The sequence below is a fragment of the Peromyscus californicus genome, unplaced genomic scaffold, assembly GCF_007827085.1.
Source record: "Peromyscus californicus insignis strain IS unplaced genomic scaffold, ASM782708v3 Scaffold_21__1_contigs__length_65335640, whole genome shotgun sequence".
Classification (NCBI taxonomy): domain Eukaryota; kingdom Metazoa; phylum Chordata; class Mammalia; order Rodentia; family Cricetidae; genus Peromyscus; species Peromyscus californicus.
The window spans coordinates 63,229,798-63,250,623 of NW_026294514.1; the positions used below are offsets into that span (position 1 = coordinate 63,229,798).

A 20,826-nucleotide genomic window follows, 5' to 3' on the forward strand; every position below is an offset into this window, starting at 1 on the left:
AAGAAGGGGATACAATGAAATTAACTATGTGGAACCATCCTTGGGAATCAATAACCTTTAGACCTGGCCCTAACAAGACTGGATAGATGAGTTCATTAGGGCTGACCTCTCTAGGTTTATTTGTTCATTTTTCTCCTGCTTCAGCGCCCTAAATGCTTAGGTTATGGGTAGGTGCCATCAAGCTTATGGTGGTGGCATCAGATCCATTAAAAAACAAAAACAGCCGGGCGGTGGTGGCGCACGCCTTTAATCCCAGCACTCGGGAGGCAGAGGCAGGCGGATCTCTGTGAGTTCGAGGCCAGCCTGGTCTACAGTGCGAGATCCAGGAAAGGCGCAAAGCTACACAGAGAAACCCTGTCTCGAAAAACCAAAAAAAAAAAAAAAAAAAAAAAAAAAACACCAAAAACAAAACAAAACAAAAAAAACAGGTTGAAAAACAATCAACTGCACTCAGGAGGCAGAGGCAGATAGATCTCTGTGAGTTCAAGGTCAGCCTGGTCTACATAGTGAGTTCCAGGACAGCCAAGGCTACACACAATAAGACCTTGCCTCAAAAACACAAAACAAAACAAAAATAACAACAAAAAGAGAGAAAAGAAGAAGAAAAGCCAATCAACTAAAGTCTTGTTGATCTGGAGATTTTAATATATTTCTTTGAAAACCAATTTCTGTGAAAGAGCACACTAAACAGTCGTGTGTCTTCTTCTCAACCACAGACTCAGGACACAGGTTCTTTAGGTCAGCGTAGGCTATGATGCGTGCATCGAGTAGGTCTAGCGTGGGTTCCCTCACAGACATGTGAGTATGCGCCCGGATAGACATCTTCAGCTGAGCAGGTGAAATCCTGGGAAAAAGAAAGTGGCAGAAGTTGGTATTGTTCATTATTCTCAAACTTTTTTTTTTTTAAATTATTACATGGAATTTAAACCCAGCTCCACTCAGGGCCCTGTTATGCCAGTTTGTGATGCTCTCTCTACTCTCCAAATTCCTAACAAATCAAGTATTTCACCCTTTAAAAAATTTCTGCCAGGCAGTGGAGGCAGAGCCAGGTGGATCTCTGTGAGTTCGAGGCCAGCCTGGTCTACAGAGTGAGATCCAGGACAGGCACCAAAACTACACAGAGGAACCCTGTCTCGAAAAACCAAACAAAATAAAAAAACTTCCAAGAGTTCAACTTCTAGCTGTGTACTTCTAAGCCACTCTGTCTTGAAGTACACAATCGGGTTGGTCTCACGAGGCAGTAGGAAAGGCTGAGAGATCACAGTACAAGCATGCTGGTCCAGTAAAGCTTAGGATGAGAGAAAAGCAGTGAAAAGCAGAGCACTTCAGACAAACCTTCCACTTGCCAATCCATTCTCTGAGGCAGGATTTTATTTTCTAATTAATGGCAGGATTTCAGTCTTTAATTGCTAATCAATGTATGCGCTATGCTAGATTTGCAACTTGTACATTTCGTGTGTGCTGCCGAACTCAGGACCTTGTGTAGGGCCAATAAATACTCTATCACCGAGCTACACCCCCAACCCTGAATGCATTTTTTTTTTTTTTGGTTTTTCGAGACAGGGTTTCTCTGTGTAGCTTTGCGCCTTTCCTGGAACTCACTTGGTAGCCCAGGCTGGCCTCGAACTCACAGAGATCCGCCTGGCTCTGCCTCCCAAGTGCTGGGATTAAAGGCGTGCGCCACCACCGCCCGGCTGTGAATGCATTTTTTTATACCACTGCAGCAAATGATACAGCTCCTATTTTCTTTCTTTTTTGTGTGGGTCTGATTACGCGGGTGCCTGTGTGAACAACGTGCCTGTGGTGGTCAGAGGATTACATGCAAAACTCAGTGCTCTCCTTCCACCCATGGGTCCAGGGATCCAACTCAGGTTGTCAGGCTGGTAAAGGCAAGAACCTTTACTTTACCTCTGACCATCTCCCTGGCTTCCTACTTTCTTTAAAGAGTAAAACAAAATCATATTTTTCTGAAAATGTATGATAGGTTAGTGAAACTAAAGAAATCATTATGTATTTTTTTTATGTGTTTTCAAATAGGTGATGATTATAAAAGAAAATGAGGGAATTGAAATAGAGTGACAGTTTCACATAATTAAGATTATTTCAAGTTTTAGAAGCTAAGGATTCCTTTATTTTTTTTTAAATAATTTATTATTTCATTTGTTTTGCTGGCATGTAAGTCCATGTGAGGGTGTCAAGTCCCTTGAAGCTGGAGTTACAGACTGTTGTGAGCTGCCATGTGGGTGCTAGAAACTGAACCCAAGTCCTCTGCAAGAGCAGCCAGTGCTCTTAACTGCTGAGCCATCTCTCCAGCAACCCTCCCACCCCCACCTATGTTTTAAACAACTGGCGTAATCATCTTTTATCCTGCAGAGAAGTGTCTGTGGTATAGTCTGACCCCAGGGTCTTTATAGGTCCTGCGTCTTAAGGACACCAGATGTCTAATAGCTCTAGAGAGTACGTGAAGACCCAGTGCTGGAATCATTGCCAAGAGAACAGAGAGAGGGGAATCAGCCGGAACCCTATACCTACGCACGCCTTTAATCCCAGCACTCAGGAGGCAGAGACAGATTTCTGTGAGTTCAAGGCCAGCATGATCTATAGTGAGTTTCAGGACAGCCAGGGTTACATATAGACTTTCTCAAAACAAAACAAAACAACAACAAAAAAAGAGCATGACCTATGGATGAATACTGGTTCACTAACTATGGCTGACCTAGGAACTTACAAGAATGTACATCAATCTATCACCTTTATCACTAAGGACATTCCAGCTGTTCTGGCTGGGAAACAAGTAGCACCTTGTTAAATAGCCAAGTCTGGCTTTGAAACTGCTGTTCTGTCTACCTCCATATCTCCAGTGTTGGCTTACAGGTATGCCACCATGCCTGGCTTTGTTTAGCTTTTTGTTTTGTTTTGTCTTTTTGAAATCTAACTCACTCTGTAGACCAGGCTGGCCTCGAACTCACAGAGCTCTGCCTGCCTCTGCCTCCTGAGTGCTGGGATTAAAGGCATGCGCCACCACCGCCTGGCTCCTGTTTAGCTTTTTTTTTTTCCTCTCCCCTTGAGACAGGGTTTCTCTGTGTAGCTTTGCGCCTTTCCTGGATCTCATTCTGTAGACCAGGCTGGCCTTGAACTCACAAAGATCCACCTGCCCTTGCCTCCCGAGTGCTGGGATTAAAGGCGTGCGCCACCATCGCCTGGCTTGTTTAGCTATTATCTATCTATCTATCTATCTATCTATCTATCTATCTATCTATCTATCTATCTATCTATTTATATCTATACACAGTGTTCTGCTTGCTTGCATGTACCTGAACACCAGAAGAGGGCACCAGACCTCATTACAGATGGTTGTGAGCCACCATGTGGTTGCTGGGAATTGAACTCATGACCTCTGGAAGAGCAGCCAGTGCTCTTAACCCCACCTCTCCAGCCCTTGTTTAGATATTTTTAAGAAGACATTCTTGTGAAAACTCACTGAGATTTTCCCATTGGGGCCAGCTCCCCACCTCCTTCAGACTTTTTTTTTTTTTTGGTTTTTCGTGACAGGGTTTCTCTGTGTAGCTTTGTGCCTTTCCTGGAACTCACTCTGTAGACCAGGCTGGACTCGAACTCACAGAGATCTGCCTGCCTCTGCCTCCCAAGTGCTGGGATTAAAGGCGTGCGTCACCACCACCACCACCACCACCCGGCCTCCTTCAGACTTTGAAGAAGTCTGCAGCCTAGTCGCTCTGAGGAGCCAGCAGAGCATTACAGCACAAAGTCAAAGAAAGACAAGTGCACATGTGCGGATGGGGTGAGAAAGGTGAACTGTTGATGCTATTTGGGTAAATGAGGAGCAAACAGAAGGGGGAGAAGCGGAACAACGTTCTTGCTCTCCTTCAGAAGTGACTGATGAACACTCACCCCTGGTCTTTAATCATCAATATACTCGAATGGCTCTGGAGGCTCTGGCTCTTGCTCCTCCTCTTCAATTTTTGGGCCATGTGCTGCCACAGGTTCCACAAGTTCTTCAACGTCTTCACTGGTGTCTTTCAGGATTATGATGCCTCCAATGGAGAGCTGCACACACAGAGAGGAAAACAGAGTAAGCCCCACTCATATTCCACAGTGCTCGCTCTGCCATCATCCCGAGTGGGTGCTTGCTGAGTGGACCCTCAACACTGGCTGTGCTGGGGGAGAATTGCACTAGCACTGAACAGCTCCTCTCTACTGAGGACTGCCAACTTAACCAGTGCTCGGTGGGCCACGTGACACTGCTCTATGTGCACGTCGCACCCCACACAAAGGAAGAAGTGTGTCCCAGCCAAAGAAATGATGATTAACCTCCATCCGTCCGACTGTGAGTAGAATGCTCACTGTCTCAACATAGCACTTTACTACCCTCCTACCCTACTCAAGACAGTGGTTTTGGATTGGCAACTTTACCACTCCAGAGCTTTTTTAAAATGTGGAAAAGCAACCCCAACCTGGAGACCACCCTTCAACCTCTGAAAAGATTTTTATTTGTTTTATGTGTACAGGTGTTTTGTCTGTATGACTGTCTGGGTACTGTGTGTGTAATAGCTGAGGCGGCTAGGAGAGGAGGGCACTGCATTCTCTGCAACCGGAGTCACAGACAGCAGTGAACTGCTAGGTGAGTCTGAGGAACAGAACCCGAGTTCTCTGGAAGAGTAACAAGGACTCCTAGACCTTTGATATGAATGTATATTATAGTTTTTTGTTGTGCTCCTACATACACAGCACAATTGTTGTGGTTTTAATGGCTGAGCCGTATCTCCCCAGCCCTGTACTACAGTTTTTGAAGTACTCTAGTTTATTTTATTTGTGAGTCAAGAAAATCTACAAATAAAAGGCCATTTTTTTCCCTCCAGCAATTCCAGAAGGTCACAGAAAATAATACTTGTCAGAGAAAATAATAAATACAACAGACATCTGAGTGTTTTCACTGTAATCTAGAAACCACTGTGATGTAAGTAATGAAAAACCAGATGGAAAGACAAAGGGAAGCAGGCTATCGTGGCAATTCCATTAAGCCCTCTCTCAGCCTATTAGCTGATGATGGTAAATTCAAACACCAAACTAGTCAACCATCTCTGGCGAGCTAATCTTATTCTGTTTGCTTGCCTGTGTCAAAGGAAATGGAAAGCTGCTCTCTGTAATCAAATCAGTCAGCAGTGGCAAGGCACATCTGGAAAAAGCAAACTTTACAAAGCACATTACTGGGAAGGAAAGAAGCCTACAGACATTAGTCAGAGGGCTCACATGGTAAGCTTCTCTGCACCTGAACCTAATCTGATTTTACTCATCAAGACTCTGTCCTGCCATGCTATAAAACTGGCGTGCCTTCAAGAATTTTTTTTTTCCTTCCAGAGAAAGGGTTTCTCTGTGTAGCTTTGCACCTGTCCTGGAACTCGATCTGTAGCCCAGGCTGGCCTCGAACTCACAGAGATCCACTGCTTCTGCCCCCCGAATGCTGGGATTAAAGGCGTGCGCCACCACCGCCCGGCTAACATTTCCCCTTCTTACACATGCACTCACACCAAAGGATTTACAGCTCTCTCCCTTAAACAGTTTGCTTTTCTTCTATGAATGGACTCTGCCTTGATTACCAACAGCCTAAGAACATCAGAGAATATGACCACTGCCCTCATCCTCCATGGCCTAAAAATTTATGTGAATTCCTAGTGGAGCAAATGGAGATGAACCTCCAAGCAGAATAAAATATCCACTCAGAAGAGGACTTCCAAGTTTCTGGAAACCTCTAGCTATGGGTTCTAACTTCTACTACATGCTCACCAAAACTAATGATCTCACTCACACTCTGCAACACAATCCACATATCCAAAAGCTGTTTATAACCATACCACATTTTAGATTGATTAATGCTGATTCACTCGCTAAGGAGAAGATAAGATAGGCTGTCTAAAAGGCTATTAAGAACCTAAGATGGTGAATTCTTGCTGAAGCAGCGTAGAGACATTATCATAGTGCCTTTTTTTTTTTTTTTTTGGAGGGGGGGGCACTGAGACAGAGTCTCAGTATGTAGCTGTGGTTGGCCTGGAGCTCAGACTCCAACTCAGAGATCCATCTGCCTCAGTATCCCAAGTGCTGGGATTAGAGGAATGAGTCACCAAGCTTCACAGTGTTTCTTTAAAATGCACCATCTGAGGAACGCATTGATGACCTTGTCATTGAGAGTATGGAGTGGATTAAAGGGCAATTTCTTTCTTCAATGTACATATGAAGGAGTGGTCTTTTATTAAGATAAGAAATAATTCACATAATATATACTCCTTTAATGCACAAAACTTAAAACATTCACAAATGTGTATAGTCACCTCTACCAAACTTGAGAGCACCTGTATCAACCTGAAGAAATCCTGCACCTAGGACAATCAAACTGGAACTGACCTGAAAATGCCTCCCTCATGGTATCACTAGAGTAGAGGCAATTACTGTACAAATTTCACAGTTAAAGAAAATGAAATGAGCTGGGCGGTGGTGCACACCTTTAATCCCCACACTTGGGAGGCAGAGCCAGGTGGCTCTTTGGGAGTTTGAGGCCAGCCTGGTCTACAGAGTGAGATCAGGACAGGCACCAAAACTACACAGAGAAACCCTGTCTCGAAAAACCAAAACCAAACCAAACCAAACCAAACAAACAAAATGAAATGCAAAGGAGTTACCAAGTCACACTACTAAACAAAAGAGCCGGGAGACAAACCAGCCATGCCCCCCTTCAGTTTGAAACCACCACACAACAGTTTCCATTTCTTGTTTTTGTCTAAGCTGATAATCTAGTCAGGAACACCTTGGCTCACAACCAAAACTAGAGTTGTTTTCAATTCGTCATTGGCTTCATAAGAAATAAACTTACTCCCATGGATGATCCGGAAATCTCATCTATATTTCAAACAACAGACTCAAGATCTGGATATCTTGCATGGGTTGGTCTATTGGTCAGTATTTAGCTTTCCAGATTTAAGAAAACGGGGTCAGGACTAGCATTACAGCTCCACGTCTATAATCTCAGCACTGAGGAGCCCTAGTCAGGAGGGCAGTCTGGGCTGCAAAGTGAGTTCTAGGCCAGAGTGGACTACAGAGTAAGATCTTGTCTCAAAAAAATCAAACAAAACAAAACGCCATCAAAAATAAAGTAACAAAAAACTTGAAAGATAAAGACAGTATTATGGTAAAGTTTCTGATAAGCATTTTATCATGGTTCGAATGTGTAATATCCCCACAGGCTTCTGTGTTTGAACACTTAGTGCCCAGATGGTGGTACTGTTTTGGGAGCTTATGATGCTTTGGAATGTAGGGCACAGCTGGCAGACATAAGGGCAAGCCTTGGGAGTCAGAGCCTGGGCCTGCTTCCTGACTCCACTTCCTATTCTTCTGAGATGTGAGGAGCCCCAGTCACTCACTCCTGCTGCCCCAAACCCCACATGCTTTTCTCACCATGCTGGACTATATCCTCGCACACTGAGTTCTGCCAGGGAGTCTGTCCCAGGAATGAGAAAGTAACCAATATACACTTGTTTCTAACAAACATTCTGGCTTGGGATTAATTGACTATCACAAAGATCCTTTTTTTAATTCTAAAATTCCATGTGTTTATGACAACATTGTAATTATGATGGTGATCATTTATTTGGCAGGGCCAGGTCTTGTTCCCAGTTTCTCAGTGCTTGCAAATTAACTTTTTTTCCTTTGTGTAACAATCCTGGCTGTCTTAGAACCTACTTTGTAGGCCAGGTTGGCCCCTGCTTCCCAAGTGCTGGGATTAAAGGCGTGTACCACCACACCAGGCTGCATAATGTCTTTGATCTATGCCTATTAGTTAAGGAGGTAATCCCTATTTTACTAATGGAGCAAACAGAAAGAAACATTTAGCACTTGGACCAAGGTCACAAAGCCTATGAATGGAAGGTTAAAATTGATCCCAGTGTGTCTGGCTCAGTAGCTACGTGCCTAAATCTGTGACAGAAAAGGGAAAATAGTTCTTAAGAATTACTAGAGCCGGGTGGTGGTGGCGGCGGTGGCGACCACTGCACACCTTTAATCCCAGCACTTGGGAGGCAGAGGCAGGGGGCTCTCTGTGAGTTGGAGGTCAGCTTGGCCTATCAAGTGAGTTCCAGGACAGCCAGGGCTGTTACACAGAGAAACCCTGTTTTGAAGGCCCTCCCCCTCAAAAAAAAAAAAAAAAAGAATTACTAGAGAAAAGAAAAGCTCTCTAAACAGCTATATAAAGCTGAGGGGAATGTTCTTGTTTTTGCCAAGAGTATTTTTTTTTAAGGTACTACTGGGGATTTATCCTCTTCTGTCAGTCTTACCAAGTCCCCACCAATACCCCACCAGCAAACACAGTTAAGAGGCATTGGGAACTTACTGGTTTGAAAGGCTGGTATCTGCAGGTCTCTGTCATCGTTAAGACCTTTAGCTGGGCAGGCATAACTCGTGCTGGGTTATCCAACAGCTGAAAGTTTGGTTCAGGTTCCTTTTTCTTCTCTTTCTCTTCCTTCTTTTCTGCTTCATCCTGGGAAAAGGGCAATGAATGAAGGACCACTTCTGGCCCCCTCACGTGAGCTGTCTGCAGCTAAGTCTGTAGAACACTGCCAGGCACAACTAGGACAATCCAGGACTCTCCTTAGCAGTCAGAATGGTATGAAGCGTTTTAAAGGATGAAAAGGGTTTTCTTCCAGCAGAGACCGGAAGAGGGTCTATTTAAACGGATCATCATCCACCTTCCTGAAAGTCTTTCTCTCTTATCAAGTCACTGTCTACTCAGAGCTTTGCTCTTCAAAGTCTATTTCAGCTGTTACTTTCTTTCTGAACTCATTCCTGTCTGTACTCATCTACGTTCCCACCAATGGACACTGTTATGGTCTGAATATGAAATGCCCTCTGAAAGCTCATGCATGGGAACATCTGGAAGCTTTCTGGACACGGGGCCTCACCGATTGAAGGGATGGGCCTAAAGGATGTGGAGTGGCTCTGCTGCCAGCCTTACCTTTCTGCTTCCTGATAAAGACATGAGCAAGCACGCTGCATGCTCCCACTGTCAAAGAGGAAGCCCCAGCCACCATGCCTTCCTGCCCTGACAGACTGTATCCCTTAAAACCCTGAGCTCAGACCCTCTTAGGTTAGGTATTGCCACAGCAACAAGAAAAGCTAACTAATACAGACAGGTTTTCGAGAGTTTCTTTCAAATATGTGTCTCTGTATGCTGGAAGCAGGGTAATTTATTGAAAAAGCTAAGTGCAAAAGTACAACAGTGTTTAAGGAATCTAGACCACAACAGGTATTAACACATATGACCACTGAGTTATACCTACCACTTCCATCTTCTCCTCCTCCTTTTTTTCTTTTTCCTTTTCTTTTTTTTTAGCTTTGGCAGTAATAGACAACACAGCAGTGGAAACCTAGAAACAATCAAAATCGCAACTGTTATAATTTCTCACCTACATACTAAGAAACAAGCCCAAAGGAAACAGTTCTACAGCGTGTCCTTGTTTCCTGCAGTGACTATAAACAACAAAGCCACTGGAGAGTAAATGGGAAAGCAAGTAGGACATCAAGGGACATCATTTGCTGCTACTGTCATCTTTAGCTACCGGGGCTGTGTCCAAAACAACCCCCCTTGGGTGTGAATTTGCTATCATCTACTTCTGAGACACAGACTTAAGTGCTATGTTCTTATTGGCTTTATGGGGACAACACTGGAAAATTCTTGGTTATAGAGATGTTCTCATAACTGGATACCTTGAAATGGTGATACACAACAGTTGGCTAGGAGTGGTCTTCCCTGATGAATCTCACTTGAAATCAAAGGGGAAACAAGACTTGGAAAATGGAGTAATAAGCCAGGCAGTGGCGGTGCATGCCTTTAATCCCAGCACTTGGAAGGAAGAGGCAGGTAGATCTCTGTGAGTTCGAGGCCAGCCTGGTCTACAGAGTGAGATCCAGGACAACCAAAGCTGTTACACAGAGAAACCCTGTCTCGAAAAAACCATAAAAATAAATAAATAGCCGGGCGGTGGTGGCGCACGCCTTTAATCCCAGCACTTGGGAGGCAGAGCCAGGCGGATCTCTGTGAGTTCGAGGCCAGCCTGGACTACAGAGTGAGTTCCAGGAAAGGCGCAACACTACACAGAGAAACCCTGTCTCGAAAAACCAAAAAATAAATAAATAAATAAATAAATAAATACATAAATAAATAAAATGGAGTAATAAATGTGTTGTGAAAGGTTATTCATCAGTTGCTACCTTGAATGTGGTCAGTTGTAAAATTAGCTCTACTTATACACAAAAAAAGTAAAATTAACAAATACTTAATATGAAACATTATCTTAAAATAAAGAACAATTTTTATCACATAAGCATTATGAAAAGGTTGCTTGTTTTATTAAGCATAATGCCATAGACAGTGCAGCTCTGTAAATGCATTATTCCTTATTATATATCAATGAGTGTGTTCAAAACCATTGGTGAAGTTAGTTTTATTCATGTTCAAAAGGCAAATTAGGTAATATGCATGAAAATAAATAACATGAGTTACCCCCAAACCCCATGGTTTCTTTGTGTAACAGCCCTGGCTATCCTGGAACTCACTCTGTAGACCAGGATGGCCTTGAACTCACAGAGATCTGCCTGTCTCTGCATCCTGAGTGCTGGGATTAAAGGCGTGCACCACCACTGTCCCGAAGCATGAGTTACTTTTGACCACACAATTCCACACCTACTATTCTAAGTGACAGATACACTTGCACAAGAACACAAGAGTATACATAAACAATTTTACTGTACCCTCATCTGTAGTGTATCATATAAAAATGTCCTTAAATGTGTATCAGATAAAAGAAATAATACAGACATAGCTATTGCTCTGCAGCTTTGGTGAAAAGTTATACATTGAAAATACTGTACAGTAAGACAGAGGATGTAGATCAGTGTGTGCAGAAAAGGCTGAAGTTTTAGTGTAAGAGGTACTATCAGAGCAGAGCAAACTTTTGCGCGTTGCAACTCTTGTGTCATGGGGCTGGGATACCAAGAGAGAAAAAGGCCCATTAATTTACATTTACGTCTAATGTTAGATATTACAAGTTTGCTTTAAAAAACCAAACAAGGTTTGGGCTGGAGAGATGGTTCAGCAGCTAAGAGCACATGCTGCTCTTCCAGAGGACTTGAGCTTGGGTCCCAGCATCCATGTCAGGTAGATCTGCTGACAACTGACTGTAACTCCAGCTCCAGAAAAGATCGATGCCCTCTTCTGGTCTTTGAGAGCCCATACACAGGCACGCACACCCACACACCCACACACTCCAATAAAATAGAACAAGGCTGAAGACAGCTCAACCATTAAGAGCACACACTATTCTTCCAAGAACCCAAGTCTGGTTCCTAGCATCCATGTCAGGCAGCTCACAAACTGTCTGTAATTACAGGTCCAGAATGATCGATCTCATGTCTCTAGCCTCTGTGGGCAAGCACACTCAAGATGAATATCCCCCACATACACATAATTAAAGTTGTGCAGCATTATGGTACATGCCCTTAATCTTTGTACTTTGGAGGCAGAGCCAGGTGGACTCTTGAGTTTGAGGTCAGTCTGATATACTATTAAGTTCCAGGTTAGCTAAGACCCCATAGTGAGACCCTACTCAAACCAACCAACTAACCAGATTTTAAAAACTGAATCCCTTTAAACAGTCAGTAGCTTCTCTAACAAGAACAAATGTTACTTAAAGACTCAAATAACATACCTTTTCCTTTTCTTTTTCTTTTGGTACTTCCAGAGGGGCAGGATATGCAAATGTGGATGGTTTACAATTTGATTTATATTGAACTTTCGGCATCTGAAGAAATAGAACACTCTATTGTTCTCTCCATGGAAATAATATCAAGGCTTATATATTCTGTTTTTAACAAGCATATGGACGCAAAGGGAGATAGAAAGTTTCCATGCACATTAAATATTCAAAAACAGAGCTGGTTCCATGTTAGCGCTCTTAGAAAAACCTTGTGAATTAATTTTGGTACTCAGTTCCCTACAGATCCTAAAGCTCTGCCACTGACAAGCATAATTTTCTCTAGTGTTTTCTTACAAACCATTCAGTGTTAGTGGGCTAAGTCCTACTCACGCTGTGAACATGGGAACAACTGTTACCTACTTAGGAAAGTGCTATATATTCCTTCTGCTCACTAAACCCCCATGACCATTCCTTGTACCACACTGACAACTAGTTAGTCTGTATACAGTTTCTACACCACATAATCATGCTTTCTAACATGGGCCTAATGGAAAACTAGCTGCATATTGGTAATGGAGCCAATCTGCTCTCTAGCCTGCATCTTTCTTTACTTACCTAATGTGCATTGATGAAAACAGTATAAAATGTTGGGCAGACTGCAAGCCTCCAAAGATGGCACAGGAGGTTTAACGACAGACAATGTTAAATACGAGGGATTAGGAAAACAACATACTGTTGTTTTGAGAAATAAAGATGCTGAATATTTGCAACTGTGAGCAGTTTTAATATTGAAATACTTAATCAAGAATAACTAGGGCTGGAGAGATGGCTCAGAGGTTAAGAACACTGGCTGCTCTTCCAGAGATCCTGAGTTCAATTCCCAGCAACCACATGGTGGCTCACAACCATCTATAATGAGATCTAGCGCCCTCTTCTGGCCTGCAGTGCAGACATGCCTGCAGGCAGAACACTGCATACATAATAAAAAAAAAAAAAAAAAAAAAAAAAAGAATAACTAGTTATACAGCTATAATTAAGTATTAATATAAGGAATTACTTAATTAAGACAAATTTGAGCTTAGAAATTTTCCATTCTGAAAATTTAACAAAACATCTTAACAACAGTGATGACAGACTTTAAGTATTTAAAGGTCCAAAAGCCTTTAACCTTTAAAGAAGAACAAGATGAATCATCAGGTCACAGGGCTGAGAAAAACCTCATCACAAATCCTATTAAAAATGTGATTACGAATTGTGATGCCAGGGTATGTAGCACCTAAAGCTTCTAACCTTTGTGATCACTCTGTTCTGTCAGACTCCCTGACTGCTCACTGCTGGTCTTGTTGTCTGCCACTCCTAAAGGGCTACCGCCCTGTGTTTCTTTTCCTTATACTAACAATTCTTTGTTAAGTAGGCAAGGAGGCCCTTGAGCTCACAGATAAGCACTAGGGGAACCAGGAATGTTAAACACCGCAGGGTTTTCTCTTCAAAGAGAGATGTAGAATCTGTTTTCCACTCAGAAGGCTAGGAGCAGATGTGGTTAACAGCCTCATGACCTCTGTGCTATCTGTGTGGCTGGAGACTACACAGGATCCTCCCCCAGACCCTTATCATGAGCTTGTTTTCCTCAGTCAATCTATAGAACATATCTTTATGGGAGATATATACTTTACAAAGAGTATGATATAGTCAGCTTTATTGTACACACGAGATTGAGTTAAATAACGTCAGGAAATTTTTCACCAAACTGCTATGCTTAAATATGCCTAAAATAAACTACTCAGGGTCAGACTCTCAAAGTTTGAACCGACAGCGCTACTGAATTATGTTGAACCTCTTGCTGTCTTTGGATTAAAGTGGCCAAGAATCCCAGTGCTCTGGAGGAAAAAGCAAGCAGGTCTCTGTGAGTTGAAGGCCAGCCTGGTCTACATAGTGAATTCCAGGCCAGCCAGGGCTACAAAGTGAGACCCTGTTTCAAAATAAAAATCAAATCAAAACACCCAAAACACAAAGAATGGCTTATGAAATCTCTTCATATTTTTGTACTAAGCTCCCACCCCATCATCCCTCTCAGAAGACGTAGACGTGTCCAGTGTCACACAGCTAGTAAAGCTCTCTTTGAAAACTTCCAGACACACTGTCCTCTGCGAGGCTAAGGACTGACTCAGACTGAACCAAAGTATGCCACCCACAATGTCGTCTTTCAAGTTCACAGGAAGCTTTAGGAATGGGGGGTAGCTATGATAAGGATACCTACAAAGCTCAGGATTCATAGACGTACCTTTAAGTCCTTGTTAAGGCCAATGACGCAGGTAGGGGTATAAGCCAATGACAGGAAGTGTGAAAGGGGAAACCAGAACCAGAACTGGGTAAAGACAAGAACGCCAACCACAGAAGGCATATGAGTGTGCCCAGTCCTGGACTGTAAGGAGATCGTGACATTATGACCACCTGTAGAGAAAGAGAAAAACCATGAGCAGAGCAACTCATTAAGATGAAAATAAGCATTTCTAGGTACTGCACAAGGGAAGCAGCTGGTGATTTATTTTTTGTTTTCTTTGAGACAGTGTCTCAATTTGTAGCCCTGGCTGTCCTGGAACTCACTATGTAGATCAGACTAGCCTTGAACTCACAGAAATTTGATCGCCTCTGCCTCCTGAGTGCTGGGATTAAAGGCGTGCACCACTGTGCCCAGTGGTTTATTTTAGGTGTATGAGTGTTTTGCTTACATGTATGTATTTGTACCATGTGGGTGTCTGATGCCCACAAAACCAGAAGAGGGAGTTGAATCCTTGAAACTCAAGCTACAGGTGGTTGTGACCTACCTGATGTGGGTGCTGGGAACTGAACTTGGGTCCTCTGCAAGAGCAGAAAGTACTCTTAACCACTTAGCCATCTCTCCAGCCCCACAAAAGGAAAATTATAACATTTAATTCTCGATTCAACACATTTTCTGAGGAAGAATATGATAAACAATGAAACCAGCTGATTCTGATCATGAGTTTGTACTATCAGAGAAAGGACTGAACCCCAACCTCTTCTGTCTCTTGCCACATCCTCTAGACTACCCCTTTGGGGAATATAGAATAGAGCTTGAAAGCCAGTGAATTAGAGCGAAGAGCCAACCTATCAATTAAAGAGTTGGATTTTTGCAGGATGTAGTGGCACATGACTATCTATGATCCCAGTGCTTGGGAGGCTGAGATAGGAAGATTGGTTTGAATTTGAGGCTAGCCTGGACTACATAGTGAACTCCAAACTCTCACAACAAGAAAAAAAAACCCAGCTGAAAGTCACTGAACACTTTATTAAGTGAAATGAACTGTTCTAACTTCTCTCCAATATTTCCAATCCTCCCAACCCTATGAGGCAGACCTTATAAAACAAGAAAGAGGAACAAAGAGAAAAAATAACTTGAGTTTATACGGCTGTTATAGAAAAGGATTAGGACTTGCTGAGCACTTGTCTCAGATACTTGTAAGAGCCTGAGGCAAGAGGATAGCAAGTTCAAGGCCAACCAGAACAACTTATACCCTGTCTCAGAATAAAACATAAAACGGGTGATACATAGTTACTCAGTGGTGTAATTACACTCCACATGTGATGTTCTAGGTTCAATCTTCGGCAGGGAGGCAAGAGGGAACAGTGTGTATGTGTGAGTGCAGGGAAATGATTAGCATTCAAATATATGTTTGTGTTTGAATAAATGAAAATTATCTCTGGAAACTATACACTCCTCAAGTTCTACCCTGGAATAATTTGCTTCAGACTCAATTTCCATGATGTCATACAGAACATTAGATTAGCTGTTTCATTAGATTTACATAATACATCTGGAAGACCTAAGAATATTTACCTGCATCCAGTATGCCTTGGGCCAGAATAGCGCCAAATTTGGCCATGACATCATCATGCTTGTCATTGATGACTTTGGAATACAGCTGCCGGAACTGATTAACCTGAAGAAGCAAGAAGAAAAATTATGGTTTAACTCTGTTCATTTGTTGTGCCATTAAAGAGCACCCAATAAACTGTGCTAATGGTACCGAGATTCAGCTCTCAATTTCAAGACATTTAGAAGAGGGAGACGGACCAGATGTGAAGGCAGAACAATTCTGTGCTTGAAATCAGTGTTCTGACTTCCTAGTGTGGGAGCACCAGCTGTTTTCAGTCCTCATTCCACCGTGGATGATTCAGACTCAAGGGAATGCTGAATACGACTTCGCTCTGCACCAGCCAGTCAGCAGGCCAAACAGTCCAGGCAAACACTAAGGCTTTGCTGCACTTGGAATTACAGCTGTGCTGCTTACTGTCAACAGAGTACAGCCCTTTAGTTCTACCTTAAGGAAATGACCCTTCCCTCAGTGTGTGAGTGTATTCGTACACATTAAAGATGTGCATTCTGAACACACATCAGTTTCTGAAGACTTGGTCAAAATCAGTACTCTTATGGTTCAACTTAGGGTGAGATTACCAGTAATTTTTGTATGCTTTAGTATTTTCCTGAAATTACTATATTTACTTTCACATAAAAATGCTTATAAAATATTCTTTTTTTTTTTTTTTTTTTAAGGTTTTCGAGACAGGGTTTCTCTGTGTAGCTTTGCGCCTTTCCTGGAACTCACTTTGTAGCCCAGGCTGGCCTCGAACTCACAGAGATCCGCCTGCCTCTGCCTCCCGAGTGCTGGGATTAAAGGCGTGTGCCACCACTGCCCCGCAAAATATTCTTAATGAATAAAGTGACTTAATTGTTTGGGCAGAGATAGGGCACTATCTGATGCTTCTTCCATGTCTTGTACTTCCTTGTTTTCCCAACAGTGCTTTCAAATGGTAGGCACTCAGGAAGAAGTCTGCTTGTTCAAGAAGCACATGATCATGGAGCTCCCCAAATCTGCCCAAAGCAGAAAACACCAGATTTGAGTTTCCCAATATAATGAGTTTAGCACATATTCTTTAAGAATCTCTTCTCTGTTTGTATTGGTCTGAAGGCTACAATGTGACACTGTGGCTGAGTAACAGACTCAGGCATTCCTGGCATATGACTCTCTCTGTTCTTGCAAAGCCATTTGGGTAAATGACTAGTCTGTTGTGTGTCCTGTGTCCTTTTTCTTTTCAGATGGGTCTTCTTGTAAGGTGTGGTCCAGGTCTCAAACTGCTGAAGCCTCTTCAGTGGCTGGGACTACAGGTATGTATCACACTGTATCTGACCACTCACTGGCTTTTCTACGCCTTCCTTTTTCCCTGTCTCTTTGAGGATCACAGCATCCACCTCATTCATGTTCTAAAGATTACTGAAAGCAATACGTGGTCACATAAATATGAGGCATTTCATACTTCAGTAAGCACAGATGTCTTATGGAGGCAGAATCTTTGTTTGCTTTTTGTCGTCGTGTCCGTCCCCCCCCCCCCCCCCCCCCCCCCCCCCCCCCGCCCCTTTTTGTTTTTTGAGACAAGGTTTCTCTGTGTAGCTTTGCGCCTTTCCTGGAACTCGATCTGTAGACCAGGCTGGCCTCAAACTCACAGAGATTCGCCTGCCTCTGCCTCCCGAGTGCTGGGATTAAAGGCGTGCACCACCACCACCCGGCCTGGAGGCAGAATTTTACTACTCTGGACTATTAGCTCTGCCACCTAAACACTGCTAACAAAACAATACTTCTTAAAGATCGCTCTCAGTTTTATTCACAGGCAGCAATAAACTGCACTGGGGGAATAAAATGCACACAATCACTACTAAGTCATGCACTTCCAGCCTTCTTGCTTTAAAAACTATAAAATCCAGTATGACTAAATCATCACTGAATTCACAAATAATCTTAAGTATCCTAAGGTTTGATGTCTTCACTCTGGCTCAACAGGTCAAATTCCTTTGATTCTGAACTTACTTTAGATGAATACTTACATTACCTTATATAGGATGGAAATTTTATGTGCTAAAGGCTAAAAAAAATCTCATGAATTTATAAAAATAAATACTAGACAAAGCATTGTATGTACATTACAAAGGAGAATTTAAACACAATCTTATCATATCATGGTTTTCTAACCTAACTTCACTGTTCAGAATATGATGGCTCCATGGCCAGGCCAAGAGGCACATACTAACAACTCTGTCACTTGAGAGTGGGAGCCAGCCTAAACTACACAGTACTCTAGAAACTACACAGTACTCAAGAAACAACTACACAGTACTCAAGAGACTACACAGTACTCAAGAAACAACTACACAGTACTCAAGAAACTACACAGTACTCAAGAAACAACTACACAGTACTCAAGAAACAACTACACAGTACTCAAGAAACAACTACACAGTACTCAAGAAACTACACAGTACTCAAGAAACTACGCAGTACTCACTCAAGAAACAACTACACAGTACTCAAGAAACTACACAGTACTCAAGAAACTACACAGTACTCAAGAAACTACACAGTACTCAAGAAACAGTAAACCGAAAAGAATGGTAATACGTGCTCCCTCAAAAAAAGTAGAACTTGTGGAAAATATTAACTTAAAATTTAGATTTTTTGTGTCTATGATCTATATGTTCTATTATGCACAAGTTTCTAAACTCTATCACGCATTTAAAAAATTTACCATGTTCTGCACTAAACTTTATACCTTATACTATTAGAAAAATCAGAAAGGAACAAAATTCTCTAGAGCTGTTTCTTCTGCAGAGCACATCCCCTTCCCTCCTTCCCACTTCATTCTGGCTACAGAATTATATCTCTACATATCAGGAACCAGTTTGGAAGTTTTCACTTTTTCTTTGACATCTTCAACTACACAAATGTAATTCCTTCCATGAGATCCTTGAGGCCAGATGTATTTGGAATTTAGATTTTAAAAAACTAACAAAGCCAGGCAGTGGTGGTGCACACCTTTGATTCCAGCACTTGGGAGGCAGAGTGGATCTCTGTGAGTTTGAGGCCAGCCTGGTCTACAGAGCAAGATCCAGGACAGGCACCAAAACTACAAAGAGAAACTATCTTGAAAAAAACCAAAAACCAAACCAAACCAAAACAAAAACAACAAACAAACAAAACAAAACAAAACAACAAAAAACCCCTAAAACCTAACAGGGCTCGAGAGATGGCTCAGTGGTGAAGAGCAGTAGCTGCTCTTTCAGGGAACCTGGGTTCAATTCCCAGCACTCACAGGGCTGTTGTGTAATTTCAGTTCTAGGGGATCTGATCCTCTCTTGGCCTCTCCAAGTATCAGGCACCCATGTGGCTTACAGACACATATGTAGGCAAAATAGCCATATACATTTTTTTTTAAAAGCCAACATGCCACATACACCTTGTATTTCTGATATTCCATAATTAAATTAGTACCAAACACACAGATATTTACCATAAACGGGATAAAGGCAACAAATGACTCATTACTGGGTCAGATTTTAGAGTCAACTGGGTCCTTAAAAACAACCTGTACGTTTTCAAACCTTTCTGGATTTTGTAACTGTAAAAGGCTATGAATTTCATTCTTGATGGCTAGTCCCTAAACATCTCTCTGCTCAGCTGTCTTTGTCCCATATACTCCTACTCTTCTTTCGAAAGGACTTGCTGTCACTTCAAATTCTACATATCTAAAATAAAAATGATCCTTATTTTTCTTTATATATATATATATATATATATATATATATATATATATATATATATTTTTTTTTTTGTTTTTTGTTTTTTGTTTTTTGTTTTTCGAGACAAGGTTTCTCTGTGTAGCTTTGTGCCTTTCCTGGAACTCGCTTTGGAGACCAGGCTGGCCTCGAACTCACAGAGATCCGCCTGGCTCTGCTTCCCGAGTGCTGGGATTAAAGGCGTGCTCCACCACCACCTGGCTCAATATATTCTTAATGATAATTTCATGATTTCACTGTGTAATGGTTTAAACTTGAGATGTCTCTGATGCTCATATTTTGATCACTGGTTCCTTGGTGGTAATGTTTTAGAAGGCTATGGAACCTTCAGGAGGTTGGTCCTAGCTGGTTAAAGTAGGTCACAAGGGAGAAGGCTTTGAAGGTTACAGCAGTGTTCTCAACCTTCCTAATGCTGCGACCCTTTAATACAGTTCCTTATGATGTGGTGACCCCAACCATAACATTATTTCATTGCTACTTCAGAACTGTAATTTTGCTACTGTTATGAATCATAATGTAAATATCTGATACGTAGGATGTTGAAACCCACAGGTTGAGAATCACTGGGCTATAGCCAAACCCCTGGTTCTGGTCTTACTGTCTGCTACCTGGTCCACTGAATGCAAATAGCCACCACACCCACATATTCTTGCTGCCATGGAAAGAGTCACTCTGCCATGTCTTCTTTCTATGAATTCCACGAGCCCAGATGGTTTCCATGAGGTATTTTGTTCACAGCCATGCAAAAATGACTAATAAAGGGCCGGGCGGTGGTGGCGCACACCTTTAATCCCAGCACTCGGGAGGCAGAGCCAGGCGGATCTCTGTGAGCTCGAGGCCAGCCTGGTCTCCAAAGCGAGTTCCAGGAAAGGCACAAAGCTGCACAGAGAAACCCTGTCTCGAAAAACAAAACAAAAAAAAGACTAATAAAACTTGTTATCACAATCTCACATATTTTCAGTTTTCATCTCAACTTTATTAATTTTAACTATGTGATAGTGTCTTTTTCCTTTTCTTTTTGTTTTTTTGAGACAGGGTTTCTCTGTGTAGCCCTTGCCATCCTGGAACTCACTCTGTAGCCAGGCTGGCCTTAAATTCACATTAATCTGCCAGCCTCTGCCTCCCAAGTGCTGTGACTGCCACCACCACCTGGCTATGATAGTGCCTTATATCTTAAATATCTAATAAAATTGCACGCTTATAAAAACATTTTTCTACAGAAATGAGTATTTAAAAACCTAACTTCCTTAAATTTACATTAAAAAAAAAAACAATTCCAGCTTTTAAAAAGAACATATTGGGTGCATTTGTGTGCGTTTCAGGGTCTGTGTGTGTGTGTGTGTAGAGGTTCGAGAACAACTTTTGGGAGTGTAGTTTCAAGGATCAAACTTAGGTCATCAGCTTGGTGACAAGTGCCTGCAGTTG

General features: G+C 42.2%; 1 protein-coding gene across 1 annotated transcript in view; it reads right to left on the bottom strand.

Annotated features, from left to right (window-relative positions):
- Positions 1-622: 622 nt before the first annotated feature.
- Psmd1 (proteasome 26S subunit, non-ATPase 1) overlaps positions 623-20,826 on the bottom strand; it is an 82,587-nt gene continuing 62,383 nt past the window's right edge. The window contains exons 19-25 of the mRNA XM_052750538.1: positions 15,613-15,715; positions 14,038-14,207; positions 11,769-11,861; positions 9,342-9,428; positions 8,396-8,542; positions 3,910-4,065; positions 623-844 (exon numbers count right to left, since the gene is read on the bottom strand). Coding sequence (XP_052606498.1) covers positions 3,919-4,065; positions 8,396-8,542; positions 9,342-9,428; positions 11,769-11,861; positions 14,038-14,207; positions 15,613-15,715 — 747 coding nt within the window. The 3' untranslated portion in view covers positions 623-844; positions 3,910-3,918. The remainder of the gene's footprint in view (positions 845-3,909; positions 4,066-8,395; positions 8,543-9,341; positions 9,429-11,768; positions 11,862-14,037; positions 14,208-15,612; positions 15,716-20,826) is intronic.